Source organism: Musa acuminata, chromosome BXJ3-7 (assembly GCF_036884655.1).
Source record: "Musa acuminata AAA Group cultivar baxijiao chromosome BXJ3-7, Cavendish_Baxijiao_AAA, whole genome shotgun sequence".
Lineage (NCBI taxonomy): Eukaryota > Viridiplantae > Streptophyta > Magnoliopsida > Zingiberales > Musaceae > Musa > Musa acuminata.
In genome coordinates, this window is record NC_088355.1 from 38,642,583 (window position 1) to 38,658,856 (window position 16,274).

General features: G+C 41.3%; 1 protein-coding gene across 1 annotated transcript; it reads left to right on the forward strand.

Moving 5' to 3' along the window:
* The first annotated feature begins 177 nt into the window (after positions 1 to 177).
* LOC135642348 (26S proteasome regulatory subunit 6B homolog) lies at positions 178 to 10,809 on the forward strand. The gene is made up of 6 exons (XM_065158437.1): positions 178 to 723; positions 6,241 to 6,471; positions 6,886 to 7,044; positions 8,262 to 8,414; positions 9,639 to 9,722; positions 10,470 to 10,809. The coding sequence occupies exons 1-6, from the start codon at positions 238 to 240 to the stop codon at positions 10,602 to 10,604; spliced, it is 1,248 nt and encodes a 415-aa protein (XP_065014509.1). The 5' UTR covers positions 178 to 237; the 3' UTR covers positions 10,605 to 10,809.
* Positions 10,810 to 16,274: the final 5,465 nt, after the last annotated feature.

Here is a 16,274-nt window from a genome sequence, read left to right on the forward strand (position 1 = left end):
CACAACTGAAACCGTTGCCTCCTATGCCCTTGGATTCTCGCCACATCAATCAGTCGTAACTCAAGTCGAGGACCTTACACTTAATAATACGCGAGACACGAGAGTTACTTCGTGTCGCGCAAGGCAACTCCTCTCGCGTTCAGGGCACGTGACAACCGTCGTTAAAAAACCCGTTTCTCATCGCAGTCGTCCTTCCGATCAAGAAAGGGAAAGCCATCTCAATACTCCACCGCTCTCATGGCGGCGTCCGCCATGGTTATCGACCCAAGGAAGCCCTCCGTCTCCGACCTCCCGCGCGTCGACGCGCTCCTCTCTCCCGTCCCGGTCGCTGACGAAGAGGACGACCTTTACGGCCGCCTCAAGTCCCTCCAGCGCCAGATCGAGTTCATCGACATTCAGGAGGAGTACGTCAAGGACGAACTCAAGAACCTCAAGCGCGAGCTCCTCCGCGCCCAGGAGGAGGTCAAACGGATCCAGTCCGTCCCCCTCGTCATCGGCCAGTTCATGGAGATGGTCGATCAGAACAACGGCATCGTCGGATCCACCACCGGGTCGAACTACTACGTGCGGATCCTGAGCACCATCAATCGGGAGCTTCTCAAGCCCTCGGCCTCCGTCGCACTTCACCGCCACTCCAACGCACTCGTCGATGTGCTGCCCCCCGAGGCCGATTCTAGCATCTCGCTTCTTAGCCAGTCCGAGAAGCCTGACGTAACCTACAATGTAAGTTGTCAAACCCTTTTTTCCCCTTCAATTATTTGATATTTGTGCACTTCTTTGATTTGAGATTATGAATTAGGGTTTGGGAGAGGTATATTGCACCTCTTTCGGTATAAATTAGACTAGAAGTTGTTACTTTGTCAGTCCCTTAGCAATTTGTGGCCTTAAAGATCTTTAGCACTTTCGAGTTTCTTCATTTATGGGGTTTCTTGACTTTGATATTTCATTAAGTAAAGTCGGAGTTTCTCTTGTATTTGGTTTTCCAGTAGAACTTGAATTTGGTGAATGTTGAATTCACCAGAATGCAAGAATCTTTTGTTATTTTTCCTTCGACGATAATTCAAAATGGAGTATAGGATTTGAAAAGAGATGTTTCTTTCCCTTTTATTAGATGTCCTTTAAATCGACGTGCTTAAAATACATTATTGAGATGCTTGAAGATTGCAGAAGCATTTTACCGTGTTTCTTTTCTGCAGCAACCATGTCATCTTTTAGTCTTTAAGAACTCTGTTTCATCAATCTTCTTTAGATTGATTTCAAAAAAATTAAACAATTTATGAAAAAAACGTGCATCATTATATGGCGAAGCTTAGTTCATGTCATATGTGTGATAGCCAATGGATAATTTCTTGACTTGGGAATTTTGCTTAAAAGCAGCCACATTTTAGAGTGGGAACAAGTATTTGGATTTGTTGTCATGGACTTAGCTGGCTTTACCTAAGTCGTGCGGCACCCTTGCCCGTCCGTCCACAAAGGTCAGCCTCCCCGAAATCTCCCATGGTCCCTTAGGACCTACAAAAGAGAAAACGGGTTAGAGAAAGTGTCTCACTTGAGATCCATAAGCAAATATTTCAGAAAACATTTCATAGTGAAGCAAATTACAAACATATTTTATAAGCTCTGAAACAATTGCACAACAAAGGGTCAAAATTGTCCACTACAGATCGAATATCTTTCACAAGTGTCCACATGACACAATATTTATTTATAAGCCTAAAACGACCACCAAACCCAACTAAAATGAGGTTGTTAAGCCTTCGACTGTCCCTTTACATGTTGTACAAAGCATAAACAAACCAAAAGACACGGACATATATAAGCATTTCATCAAATATCCTGTTTAGAATTTTGTCCATGACATTCTCCCTCACTTATTCCTTCGACATCCTCGTTGAAGCCTTTGCAGACATTGTAACTCCTCGCCTTTGCTGAGTCTTCAATCTTCTGCTCCAGCTGTAATGCATCTCTTGGCTCCCAGCTGCTCTCCGTTACTGTTGTTGAGTAGTCGAACTTTTGATCCGTCATGCTGCTTCAACTCGCCAATGACTCTGACTCTATGCGCCAGTCTCTTAAATGCCTCATGCTGCTTGAACTGGGTGGATGCTTGTGGAGTTTTAACGAGCATCGCCTCGTAAACTTCTGAAGTTTTGGGTCCTTCCTCCACAAAATTTGTTTATCGACTCTTCTATCACTTAGTTGTCACTTCTAAGTAGATTCGCATCACTTTCGCTTTCGATTGACATTCTGTTGGGATATGAAGCGAATAATCTACTCTTAGTAGCATTGATCACCATTGGTGAGGATTTGACAACTATTGTCTTATATTATTTTTGAAGGGTCTTTGAACCTGTGCAGAGCTCCTCTGCTGGATAGATAAGAGAATTGAGGTACTCGATTTCGCCCATTCTCTTAAGAGTTGAGAAGGTAAAGGTTACTTGACTTCGCTCGTCTCCTTGAGGGTTGTCCTTCATGCATCGAGCTGGTTATTGGCCTTCGTCTGCTCTTTGCTGACACTTTTGAAGCACTTGAAGTTTTTGTACTCATTGCGTTGAGTTAGCGACTGTGATTCACCTTCTCAATGGCATCGAACTTCTGGAATGCAGGAAATTTTCACTCCAACTTAGAGCAAGTCTTTTATAGTTTTGGTCGCCTCTAGGATTGTACCGTTTTCTCTGTCAACCCTGTCGCCTACTCCACTGAGTAGCAAAGGTACAGCATCGCGTACTGCCTGTTTCGTTCTTTGGTCGTGCACTCTTGCACGACCCGAAGTCCTTCATTTTCGGCTATCTTGATAAGAAGCTCGTTGACACCGATCTTACGAAGTTCCTTGGCCTCTGCCCTTCAGCCTTGTCTCGATACTTGGAGTTTGTCTCTGCATGCTCTACCTCCTCGGCCTTTTTCACGACCAAGCGCTCTCCCTCCATGAGAGCAAGGGATCGATGACTTCACGGAAGTCCCGCCTCTGCGGTACCATGGCGCTGCCATGCCCATGGCCCTACTGTTCGTCATCTCGCATCTGTATCCCTTTTCTTCACGATCGGTAGATCTGCCTCTATGGCACTCTTTCGAGTCTACTTCCATTCTAACCGATGCTTTGTTTTGGGTAGCTAAGTCCATCTGGACTCGTCGTCGCTTCCTTACCCATTTTGACCCACTGCTTCAACACCTCAGTATTCTCCAAGCAGTTCCCCTTGGTTGATAGAAAGACAGACTACAACTCTCATACATGGCCTCTGCCATCATGTTGTAGGGTTTGCACCGATTCTGTTCTCCTTAGCTTCCTTGGTAGCAGCGTTCCCCTACTCGGTCTTGTCCTTTGACTTGTCGGGCTCCCTTAAGTGAATATGAGCTCTAGAGCAGTCTAACTCTCCAGCTGCTCTGATCATACCTCTACATGATCAAGTCTCTCTCATAGGACTTACTGGTACTTGCATTCGAACGTTTCCGTCGGTGGTACACAGCCCCCATATGCTGAAGACCAAGGCTTTCATCCGATGCAAAATTCGATGCACGCACGGAAGACCCGCCTCTATGGTACCATGACTTTCACTCATTGAATCTATATTCTTTCTTGTCATCGTGTTGTTCATCGAAGTGAGCTCCCAATCACTCCCGATCATACCTCCGTATGATATAGTCCCTCACGAGACTAGATTCGTGTGTATCGCATTGCCACGAACTATTCAACCACGATCCTTTGCACCATGTCGCCTCCTGGTGACATCTCCATTGCATTTTGATCATTGTGGGATGAAGTCGGATTGTGATCCCTCTATGTGTGGCCTCTGCCAACACATCGCAAGACCTCTTCCACCTTCGATTTTATTCGTTCCTTTGGCAATCGACCTTCGTTCACCCGTTATCGAGTCACACTCAAACGAAGCACAACTCTAGGACAGTCCGTCGCCTAGTAGCTCCCGAAGTCCACCGACTTCGCTGAAATTGGTGTACCATTGTTTGGATCCTGGGACTCTATCCCTACCAGCACAATCTCCGTTGCGCACCGCTTCCTTCATAGCAACTTGAATGGCAGCACTGTGACATATTCTTCAAGAGTACCCGTCTCCGCGTCCTCTTGCCCCGTGCTAAGGCATTCTGAACCCAACTTTGTCTCCACAAGTTGAGTCTCCTTAGTTCCTCCATCAAATGCTTCTCCGAGATAAGGTGCATGTGCCCAGAAGCTCCCTTCGTTTTTGGCACCATGCAAGATGAGTCCGCTCCATTAGAATGAAGGACCCATGGAACGACATGGTCCCACTCTTGCCTCTGCAAGAGTTCATGTCCTTGACCTTTGTCTAAGGAAAGATCTATGCCTTCGCTCCATGTTCCATCTTTTATGCTGGCTCCCTTTATGCGGCTTAGGTACTTCACATAGTTACACCCAAGTTGCTCCACTCCTCATTTTGCATTGAGTTGATGGTGGCCCTCGTGCCAACCATTCCATGGGTCAGCCCACCATTGAGTCCAATCTCCATATCGACTCCAAGTGTGCCTTCATTTGTGTTGCCTTAGGTCGCTCCCCCACTTGATCTCACAATGCATCCACCAATGCATTTTCTCAAGCAAGATCATGGGATGACTCCTCGCCGCTCTCTCGGTCCATTGAGCATTGTGGAATTGTTGTTTTTGAGGTACTCCTCAACATGTGCTGTCTGTTGCATATGATTCTCCCTCTGGAGAACCAGAACTTATCCCTCCTGGATATCTGTCCCGTTGGAGCAACATCTCTCTTCGCTTTCTTCTCTTTGAAAGTTTCGAAGACCACCATCCCCTTGGACTACTTCTACTTGCTGAACAAACTGTGCATTGTTCTGCCTCCTGCAAACGCACTTGTTAGATTACGACTCCACGTCAATACAGCCCCCGCTGCACCACTCAAGGCCTAGCAACATACTGAACTCGCTGCACACTTCAACCTCCTACGGACTTATCCTTCTTATACCGAAGAGAAAATTTCAATATTCCATAGCGCCGAGTTTCGGTCGCCTTGGGATGGGCACGAACATTCCATCATTCGTATACAAGCCCTTGCATGAGTACCGAATTATTCGAGTTAGCAATTCCCCTCACCTCTGTGAGCTTTGCACAACTCTTTCGGTCGCTGAATAACTCATTCCACCTTGCATGGTCTCATCCTTTACCAAGCGCCTCGCTTGCCTTGAGCACCATCAAGTATGGTTGTCAACGTCGAGCCGTAGCTCGAACTCAGTCATCCCAACCTTTGTGCACTACGCATTCTTCCAAGCTTGCTTGTTCTCGTGGTGTCTCTTGCGCGAAGGTTTGATCATTCTTCTGAATGTCAATCTCAAATGCTCGCTCCTCCGAGCGACTCCTTTTCCCTACATCTCTATGCTCGTTTTTCCCCCAAACGGTCGCGTGTGCTGATTGCTCTCAACGCAGCCCCGCTAGGTCCCCCACGTTTGCATGCTAAGTGTTTCTATGAGTGCTTGTCCCGCTCTGATACCATCTGTCACGGACTTAGCTGGTTTTGCCTATGTCGTGCGGCACCCTTGCGCGTCTGTCCGCAAATGTCAGCCTCCCTGAAGCCTCCCATGGTCCCTTAGAATCTACAAAAGAGAAAAGGGGTTAGAGAAAGCGTTTCACTCGAGATCCACAAGCAAACATTTCAGAAAACACTCCATAGCCATTGCAAATTACAAACAGACTTTACAAGCTCTAAAACGGTTGCACAACAAAGGGTCAAAATGGTCCACTACATATCGAATATCTCTCATAAGTGTCCACATGACACAACCTTTATTTACAAGCCTAAAACGACTATCAAACCCAACTAAAATGGAGCTGTTAAGCCTTCGATCGTCCCTTTATATGCTATGCAAAGCATGAACAAACCAAAAGACACGGACATATATAAACATTACATCAAACATCCTATTTAGAATTTTGTCTATGACATTACGGTGATAGAATGATGTAATATATTGTCTTTTATTCTTCTCTTGCTAAACTTCATGAGACATTCTACTTTGACGTACTTGAGTTTTCTTTTTCCGATTTCATTCTTAATCATTTTTTATATTTTTGAAAAAAGAGAAGTATCTATAGTAAATTCTATGTTTATCTATAGTAAATTCTATGTTTCATAATCAAGGACATCTAATTTGCTACTAAAAGAAGGAACTACTGTGTTATGCTTATGTCATCTTTACTTTTATTAGTGCAGGTTGAGTATAAAGCAAAGTTTGATTTGCTGCCTTATCTTTTCTTTTGTTTGCCCAGGATATTGGGGGTTGTGATATTCAAAAGCAGGAGATTCGTGAAGCTGTTGAGTTACCTTTGACTCATCATGATCTGTACAAACAAATTGGTATAGATCCACCAAGAGGTGTGCTTCTCTATGGTCCACCTGGTACGGGTAAAACCATGCTTGCCAAGGCTGTGGCTCATCACACAACTGCTGCCTTTATAAGAGTTGTTGGGTCTGAATTTGTTCAGAAGTATTTGGGTGAGGTACTGTGTAGTTAGAAGAATCTAATTGGTTGTCATTCCTTGCTCCATTACATGTTGTTTTACATGTTATTATAATTTTCATATGATAGTAGAAAATAATTTTACTTTTTTTAGTCTTATGTTTCTTTTCCGTTGATGCTTATAAAATTAGTGCATATTTCATGTAATTCCTTCATTTGATTCTTTGCAATTTCATTGTTATAAGGCAGAAGTTGTTTCTGTCACTGAGTTTCCCGGAGAAAATTCTATAATTAACTTATGATGTAAGTGATCTATGGTCATTGGTTTGTACTTCAGATGTCTACTTGATTGTTCAAAGAAGACCGATCATGCTTGATATGATGAAGATCATGATCTTTTATGAATCATGTTTCTATGATTGGTTTTTAAATTTTAGCTTATTTTGTGGGTCAGGGTCCGAGGATGGTGCGGGATGTGTTTCGTCTTGCTAAAGAAAATGCCCCTGCGATCATATTTATTGATGAGGTTGATGCTATTGCTACTGCACGTTTTGATGCACAAACTGGAGCAGACAGGGAAGTTCAGCGTATCCTCATGGAACTGTTGAATCAGGTAAAAAGACAAGTAAACCATGAAATTTAAATGAATATTTGATAGATGACAAGTTTCTCCTTTTATCTTCCTGTACTTGGAGACTGATTTAGTTTGCAGCTGTTGAAAGAAAAACGCAACTCTTAATTTGGAGAAATGTCAGCTATTTCATTAAATTCAATTGCTATTCAAGTTAACCACTAATACTGTAGAAATCTAAATTGTTTCTGTGAAGGAATTAAGCCTGAGGCATGTTTCAAGGGAACTTGTATGTTTCAGGATTCTCCAGTGCATTTCTAAATAACTATATATTATTAGCTGAAGCATCAGTATACTTCACTACAGTATGGTATATTGCACACCAAAACAGTTGGACTGATATAATACTGTTGGTATGCTCAGCATGTTGCTACTTTTAGAATCATGATATGCTCCAGTGCATTTCTAATAAACTATATAGTATAATCTGAAGTATCAGTATGCTTTACTACAGTATGGTATATTGCACACAAACAGTTGGACTGGTATAATACTGTTGGTATGCCTAGTGTGTTGCTATTTTTAGAATCATGGTATACTCCAGTGCATTTCTAATAAACAATATAGTATTAGCTGAATTATCAGTATACTTCACCATGGTATGGTAGATTGCACACTGAAACAGTTGGACTGGTATAGTACTGTTGGTATGCTCACTGTGTTGCTGTTTTTAGAATCATGGTTTCTGTCATGTGAAAACTTGCCTTTTTTCCTTGTTACACTTACCCGATCCTTTTCAATTCCTTAAATATGTATCATTCTCTTCTCCTAAAGCTTGTGAATGTTCTTTTATTTCTGATTTTCGAAGTATATATTTTTCACAGACACAGAAGGCTCTCATAAAATTGAATTCCCTCTGCCAGGTTTCACATAGTTCCTAAAATATGATGGCTGAATTATATGTCATGTGTTCCCTTCAGTCTGCAAAGGTTATCTACTGGCTCTGGCATATTTGGTACTTTGACTCGTCAGTCTTAGTCTTGAATGTACTTTGTGTGTTGGTTCCTCCAATTGAAGGTGTGAACTTCAGAGGAAAAATCTAGCAGTAACCATGTTTTGTTTATTCTTCCAAAAAACAACCAACATCGTGAAAATGAGTATTTATGCTTCAGCTGGCATGACTTTTGCTCTAGCGTGCAAGCTCGCATCTAGTTGTACATGTTCATGCAATAATGTTATTGTTCTTATTGCTCTTACAGATGGATGGATTTGACCAAACGGTGAATGTAAAGGTTATAATGGCAACTAACCGAGCTGATACTCTAGACCCTGCACTGCTCCGTCCGGGTAGGCTCGATCGCAAGATTGAATTTCCTTTGCCTGACAGACGACAAAAGAGGCTAGTATTCCAAGTAAGTTGTGCAGATAATTTTCATATTATAATTGTAAAATATCATATGATCTATACTATGGATAATCAGGTTGTGTATTTCTCTCCTCTTTGTTTTTTTCCTTATAAAAGCATCAAGAGGACCTAGATGCTGAATAACAAGCAGACCAAGCACATGGACTAACAAACATTTGAAAATTTTCTTTTTCCACAATAAAGTTAGAAGTATGACCTACAAGCTTCACAATAATTTTTGAAGAGTTCAGATGTCTATTATGTTTTCTTCATGTGCAATTTCATATCTACGGTGGATTTTTTACTAAGGATTCAAATATGGAACCACAGACTAGTAATCAATGGTCCAACCCATAAACTTACATGGTATATCAACGATATTGAAATAATACTGATTCATAAATAGTTTGTGTTGGGTGGTCATTAAAAAATGGATGGATCATATTATGTTATGATCCTACTTCACCCTCTATGTTTTTTATATGATATTTAAAGCATTGCTTATGTGTTTTTATATGTGTTTTGGATAAGAATGAAATGCAGACAACATCAAATATGACATACAAGCTTATATTTGTTATTTGTTCACTTGATATGCTTCAAAATGTTTCATATGTCGTTGATATATTCCGAAACATTTCATACGCCATTGATATGTTCCGAAATATTTCATATGACATTAATATGCTCTGAAACATTTCATACGCCATTGATATGCTTTCGCCGGTGGTTTTGTGTGCTATTCATGGCATATGAGTCCAACTTTCGTCTAGATTGGACTAATGTGCACTGGATGAGTATGAGTATTTTTGTACACACCTTATGAATCCTAAGTTAGATCATGAATGAACCAGAGTGATCATTGCTATAATTGATTTTTAGAGAGTTTGTTATGAATTTAAATACATTGGCACTAGCACTAATATTGTTATTTTGTTTGCCATTCTATACCTTTCTCTGCCATGGTTCTTAGTTAAGAAAGGCATGCTTGAAAATATGGTTTGGCAAGAAGTTATAATGTAATATATCATATTATAGCAAAGAGAAATGGAAGCTTGATTTGTATATGTTTTAACTTGCTCAAAATAATGAGCAGTATTGATGTCATAATCTTCTAGTTTGTTTTTGTTTGTTTTTTTCATTCAGGTTCATGACTAGACATATGAATTTGGTTCTAATAATTTTGTCCAAACCTAAATGTCTTTTGTGCATTTTGGTCTTTATTTTTCAGGTCTGCACTGCAAAAATGAATCTCAGTGATGAGGTTGACTTGGAAGATTATGTTTCCCGGCCAGATAAAATCAGTGCAGCTGAGGTCAGTTTTCTAAGTCCTAGCATCTCTGCATGGAATGGAGGTTTCATTATTATGTGGATCGTGTTTCTATTTATTTCCTTTCAATTTTAACTTTTATCATCATCAAGCTTTTGTTGATCGGCAATGATATAGAAGTATTTTATGCTGGTTTTTCTCAGCATGCAAAGTGAAAAAAAAGCACATTCACACAGTTAATGGTACTTGACAGTAACAGACGCAATCCCCCGACAGACATATGTAACACGTTTGTATTTGATATCTCTTTGACAACTGACTTATACACATCCTCATGATGATGCTATTGGGAAGCCTGTAAAAGTTGGCAGTGGCATGCATCAACTAATGCTTTCATACAGCCTAGTTATTATGTTCTTTATCTCAATTATTGTTGGGGGATATAATCATTACACCAGATATAGATGTCAGATGCTGACTCTTATCTTCATATCATAGTTCTTGGAGGCCAAACAAGGACTTGGTTTTGAGATGGCAATGTAAGTGAAAAAGTAATCCTGTGAGTTTAGTAAGCTGGAGGATATAGAGTGACTATTTTGTGGATAAAGGAAGATTATTGTTCTTGAATGCCTGTGTTTGTACATATCTTCTGCTGTGACTCAGGTGTAATGAGGTTGATTGCTTTTTCATGATATGTGCGTGGTGCTATGACCATATCCAATGAAGTAGCTGCTGCGCTTAAGCCATTTTGTTGCTGGAATATGACCAAATCATTGCCTGGGTTGTATGCAGATTGCTGCCATTTGCCAGGAAGCAGGGATGCATGCCGTTAGAAAGAATCGGTATGTGATTCTTCCCAAGGACTTTGAGAAAGGTTATCGGGCCAACGTGAAAAAGCCAGACACGGATTTTGACTTCTACAAATAAGGGATACGGAAGGATGCCTTGTTTCTGATATCTTAATCTGTGTCTGGATAACAATGTTTTTATATGTATCATTTTAAGTTGGTTTCAGAACATCATTCTTGCATGTTAAGATTGCTTGTAACCTAGACGGAGGAACCTTACACACAAATTTGTTGGTGCTGATTGCACTGGGAACATGAAAATTAAATTGAAGGCTTTTTAATCAGTATGATGAACCAATTCTTGAATGCCTTGGTGTTCTCCATTGCATGCGATCCTGGTGCATGAAGGTTATCTTTGGAGTTGAATCTTGTGCTAATAGAATCTACAATTTCTTTCTATATCATGTGATGTGCTGTTGGTGAAGGACGCTTGCGTGTCTGGTCCGGTGCATGAAGGATATATATTTGGTGTTAGAATGTTGTGCTAATAGAATCTTGTTAGAACCCTTGCAGATTTTAAACTTGGGGTTGATCTCTTTAGGGGATCGGCCTCCTTGGAACTCTATAGGGGTTCCTCCCTCCAAGTTGCTGCTCAAAGGCTGTAGAAAAGATTCATCTATTGCTTATCAAAAGAGAAGGAATACATGGCTATTTATAGGGTTTCTAAACCCTAACTCCTAATAGGACTCCTACTTAAGACTCTTACTTCTAACCAACTCCTAATATGACTCCTACTTAAAACTCTTACTTCTAACCAACTCCTAATAGGACTCCTAGTCAAGACTTCTATTCCCTTACAACTCCTAATTCTTCTCTAAGAAAACACTTCATACATGAATGTCCCTCTCAATTAGGACTCTCCTAACTAGAGTCCTAACAGAATGTCCATCTCAATTATGACTCTCCTAGCTAGAGTCCTAACAGTTTTACATGGATGTCCCTCTTAATTAGGACTCTCCTAGCTAGAGTCCTAACAGACCCGCCCTCTTCAAATCAGCCTTGTCCTCGAGGCTGATGATTCATGAATTCTAGGAATTTGATCTTCAAGTCGTCGTAGTTCTCCCAAGTGGCATCTTCTATTGGTAGGTTCGCCCACTGTGTTAGAACTTCATTAGTGGGTCGTCGTCGTCAAGTCACGATCCGTCGATCAATAATGGCACTTCGCTGGGTCTGGAGTTCTCTTTGGGTAGTCATATTTGGTGGGTGGCTTTGGGCTGTCTCCAAGCACCTATTTACAACTGTCTCGCCGTCAATTTGTGGGTGATATGTCATACTCCTTTTCAATTTAGTACCCTTATAGTGTAATTCTTTTGAGTCCCAATTGTAATGAGCCACGGAGCTTGGTGCTTCCTCCAATTTTTTTATAATCTTACTAGTCTCTGAATCTTCCTGCCATTCCATCTTAATATCCTTAAGAAAGTTGCTGGTCGGAAGTGAAATGGCCGGAACTTCAGCTTGCTCGGGTAGCTGCGAAAGCGCATCTGCAAGAACATTCTCTTTCCCCTTTTTGTAAGTTATTTCATAATCAAATCTAAGAAGTTTTGTTACCCATTTTTGCTGCTCAGGGGATGATATCTTTCGCTCTAAAAAGTGCTTGAGGCTTTTATGGTCAATTTTAATTTGAAATCGTCGACCAATCAAGTAGGGTCTCCACCTCGTTGCTACACGCACAATGGCAAGCATCTCCTTATCATATGTTGACTTATTTTTATGGGAGGGAGATAATGTCTTGCTAGTGTATGTGAGTGGTTGACCATCTTGCATGAGAATGGCTCCAATTCCGACTCCAAATGTGTCGGCCTCAATAATGAAGGGTCGGTTGAAATCTGGTAGTGTTAGCACTGGCGTCGTCGTCATGGCTGCCTTAAGTTTCTTGAAGGCAGCGGAGGCTCTGTCCGACCATTGGAAGACATCTTTTTTCAGTAAGGAAGTAACTGGTGCACTAGTCTCTCCATAGATTTTTACGAACTTGTAGTAGTAGCTTGTTAAACCCAGAAAGCCATGTAGCAATTTTATGTTTCTCGGGGTCGGCCAGTTTTGCATTACTTTAATTTTGAAGGGGTCCACTGTCACACCTTCCTCTGATATGATATGCCCAAGATATCCCACCTTTTGTTGAAGAAAGTAAAAATTCGTAGTGGCCGCTGTATGTTCGAAAGGCGGTTTTCGGTATGACTTCTTCGTACACTCGTATTTGATAATACCCTGATCGAAGGTCCATCTTTGTAAAGATTTGTGCTCCCTTTCATCTAGCAATTCATCTACTACTGGAATAGGGTATTTATCCTTGATGGTTATGCCATTGAGAGCTCGGTAATCAACGCATATTTGCCATGTTCCGTCCTTCTTGTGTACAAGTAGCACCGGTGAAGAGTAGAGGTTGTAACTCGGCCGAATAACTCCTGTTTCGAGCATCACTTTTACAATCCCTTCTATTTCATCCTTCTGGAGATATAGATACTGATATGGCCAAGTATTTGCTGAAGATTTGCCTGGAAGAATCATTATATAATGATCATGCCGACGGGTAAGAGGTAGGTTGCGCGGTTCGTCAAATATATCTGAAAATTCAGCAAGTAAAGGAAGTAGATTTGGATCTTCAAATTTTGTTGGCTCTCCTTTAGTTTGCTGCTCAAGTTGTACCAAAAAGCCGCTGCATGCTTTATGCAAAACCTTCTCCATTTGTTGTGTGCAAATCGTCGTTACGTCGCCCTCACGTTTCCCGTGCAGTATCACCTGTTTCTCCTTACTGTAAAATTTTATAATTAGTTGCATAAAATTCCAAGAAATATCACCTAATGTCATCAACCATTTAATTCTGAGTATGACCTCATAATCATCAAGAGGGAGGAGGAAGAAATATGCAATTATCTCTTGGTCCTGCAGCAATAGTTTCACCTGCGGGCACCTATGATCACACTTCGAAATCCGTCCGTTGGCGACCTTAACGACAAACCTGCTGCAATTCTCAATAGGTAAGTTCATATGGACAGCAACCTTACTGTTTAGGAAGTTATTAGTGCTGCCCGTCTCGATGAGAACAGTGATCGGTTGTTGTTTGAGAAGGCCTCCAACTTTCATCGTTTGAGGGTTTGAGTAGCCAGCTAGTGTTTGTACCGTAACTTCGGTCGGTTGTGGCTCTTCTTCTGCATCTTTTTCTTCATATTCAAGGCTTTCTTCTGAATGTTCAATGACCTCTTCTTCTATCGGTTCAATCATAAGAAGTCCTCCTTTACTACAGCGATGCTCACGGCTCCACGGCTCGTCACAATGCCAACATAACCCCTTCGCATATCGCTCCCGAAGCTCTTCTCCTGTTAACCTCTTTGGTGCAGGGACTTGGTCGACAGTAGGGGGGTTGAGAGCTTCAATATTACTAGTTGAGGAGCGACCCTAGTCCTCCGAGCTTCATGGTTCAATTGCTCCTCTTTATGTCGTGCGAAAGAGATGACTGCCATAAGCGTGTACGGTTGTCGCGCTTTAACTTCTCCTCGGATCTCCGGCTTCAAGCCCTCAATGAAGGTCCTCAATAGCTGTTTTTGAGACCAATCATGATTTTGATTAGATAACTTTTCAAACCTGGTTTGGTACTCCTGAATGGTGGAGGTTTGTCGGATCTTTGCTAGTTGTTCGTCAATATTCTCGTAATCGGTTGGTCTGAAACGGATCAGCAGTCCTTCTTTGAATTGTTGCCATGAAAGAACTCCATAAGTATGTTCAAACTATTTAAACCACTGTATAGCATCCCCTTCAAGATGTTTAGCTGCAATTTTCACCATAGATGCATCTACGATTTTGTGGTACCGAAAATATCGCTCCGCGCGTGAGATCCAACCAATCGGGTCTCCTTCTTCCCATCTAGGGAAGTCCACTCTCATGCATGGATAGTTGGGGTCGGTCATAGAGCCTCTCCTCCCTTGGAAGTCATCTCTTCGGGCTTGGTGTGATTGGGCAAAGCTCTCTCCTTGATATGATTTCTTCGGGCTTAGTGGTCGGCCCAATCTGAGTTCGGTAAAGAGCGTCCGAATCTTCTCCTCCATTCGCGCCTCCAAGGCTTCGAATTTAGCATTGATTGCCTCCTTAGATGCCATAGTATATGCCCCTAAATCTATGATGTTAAGATCTCTCTTTTGTTGTTGGGTTAAAGGCATGGATAGGTTGAGAGAAGTGATGGTCGAAAGGGTTGATGGATTGGTGGATGTAGGCTGCGGTTTAGGCTTGTTTTGTGGCTATTTTGGGTGCAGTTTGAGGGTGTGGTTTGGTGGAGTTTTAGGGCTGTAGATGAAATTTTTTGATCTGTGGTAGATGGTAGCAAAGGTTTGATAGAAATAAGTGGAAGTTGCAGCAAGTATGTGCTGTCTTGTAAGAGTAGAATTGTCGTCGAAGAAACAACGGTGTCTCGACGTAATTTCCAACAAAAACTTGAGAGAATTGAGGAGGAAATTGATAGAAAAATCACAGTTTATATGACAGCAAGGATATCTAATTTAATCAAGAAAATTTTGGCAGTATAACAGCAAGGAAATTGGTGCAAGTTGCGCTTGCAGAAATCTCGTCGAGAAATTTCAGCGGGTAACGATGAAAATTTGCAGCAACCCAAAATTGTTTTTTGAGATGAATTTCTTAATAAATCAATCTTAGATGGAAGCCAAGATGATCTATAAAGTGTATAAGAAATTTCATTCAAAAAAGATTGCAAATAGATGGGTTAAGGCAACAATATGCGACTGAAATTTTCTGCAGCATAGATTTTCAAGTGCAACAGATTGGACATAAAAGATCAGTAGTTTATATTGAGAATTTTTCGATGAAACCAAAGGTAAATCTACTGTTAGGAAGTGTCAAAGATGTCATAAAAATTTCGTAGAAATTTGGATAGAAAAAGCACAGTAGCAAGATCAAACAGATGGTGCTATGCGGCTTGAATTCTACAATTCAAGTGCAGCAGATTGGACATAAAAGATCAGCAGTTTATATTGAGAATTTTTTTATGAAACCAAAGGGAAATCCACTGTTAGAAAGTGTCAAAGATGTCATAAAAATTTCGTAAAAATTTGGATAGAAAAAGCATAGTAGCAAGATCAAACAGATGGTGCTATGCGGTTGGAATTTTGCAATGTATCTTTCGTCGTAGAGATGAAAACTTTGTGACGAAAAGTTTATGCAGCAATATAGGAACATTTTTTTTTTTTTGGATTTTCGAATAAGGATAACTAAATTGTAGCAGCAGTAAGGTAGGAAACCAGAACCTGTTGTAATTTACGGGGAGATCAAAGGATGATCCGCGGTGGTGGAGATGATGGCGGAATTCGGTGACGATCTTTTAAGCAATTGTGGGAATTGCTTTGGGCGGTTGTGGAGGGTTGATGGATGGCTGTGGAAGGGCAGCGAGACGCCAAGAACGCTGCTCTGATACCAGGTGTTAGAACCCTTGCAGATTCTAAACTTGGGGTTGATCTCTTTAGGGGATCGGTCTCCTTGGAACTCTATAGGGGTTCCTCCCTCCAAGTTGCTGCTCAAAGGCTGCAGAAAAGATTACCCTAACTCCTAATAGGACTCCTACTTAAGACTCTTACTTCTAACCAACTCCTAATATGACTCCTAGTCAAGACTCTTATTCCCTTACAACTCCTAATTCTTCTCTAAGAAAACACCTCCTACATGAATGCCCCTCTCAATTAGGACTCTCCTAGCTAAAGTCCTAACAGAATGTCCCTCTCAATTAAGACTCTCCTAGCTAGAGTCATAA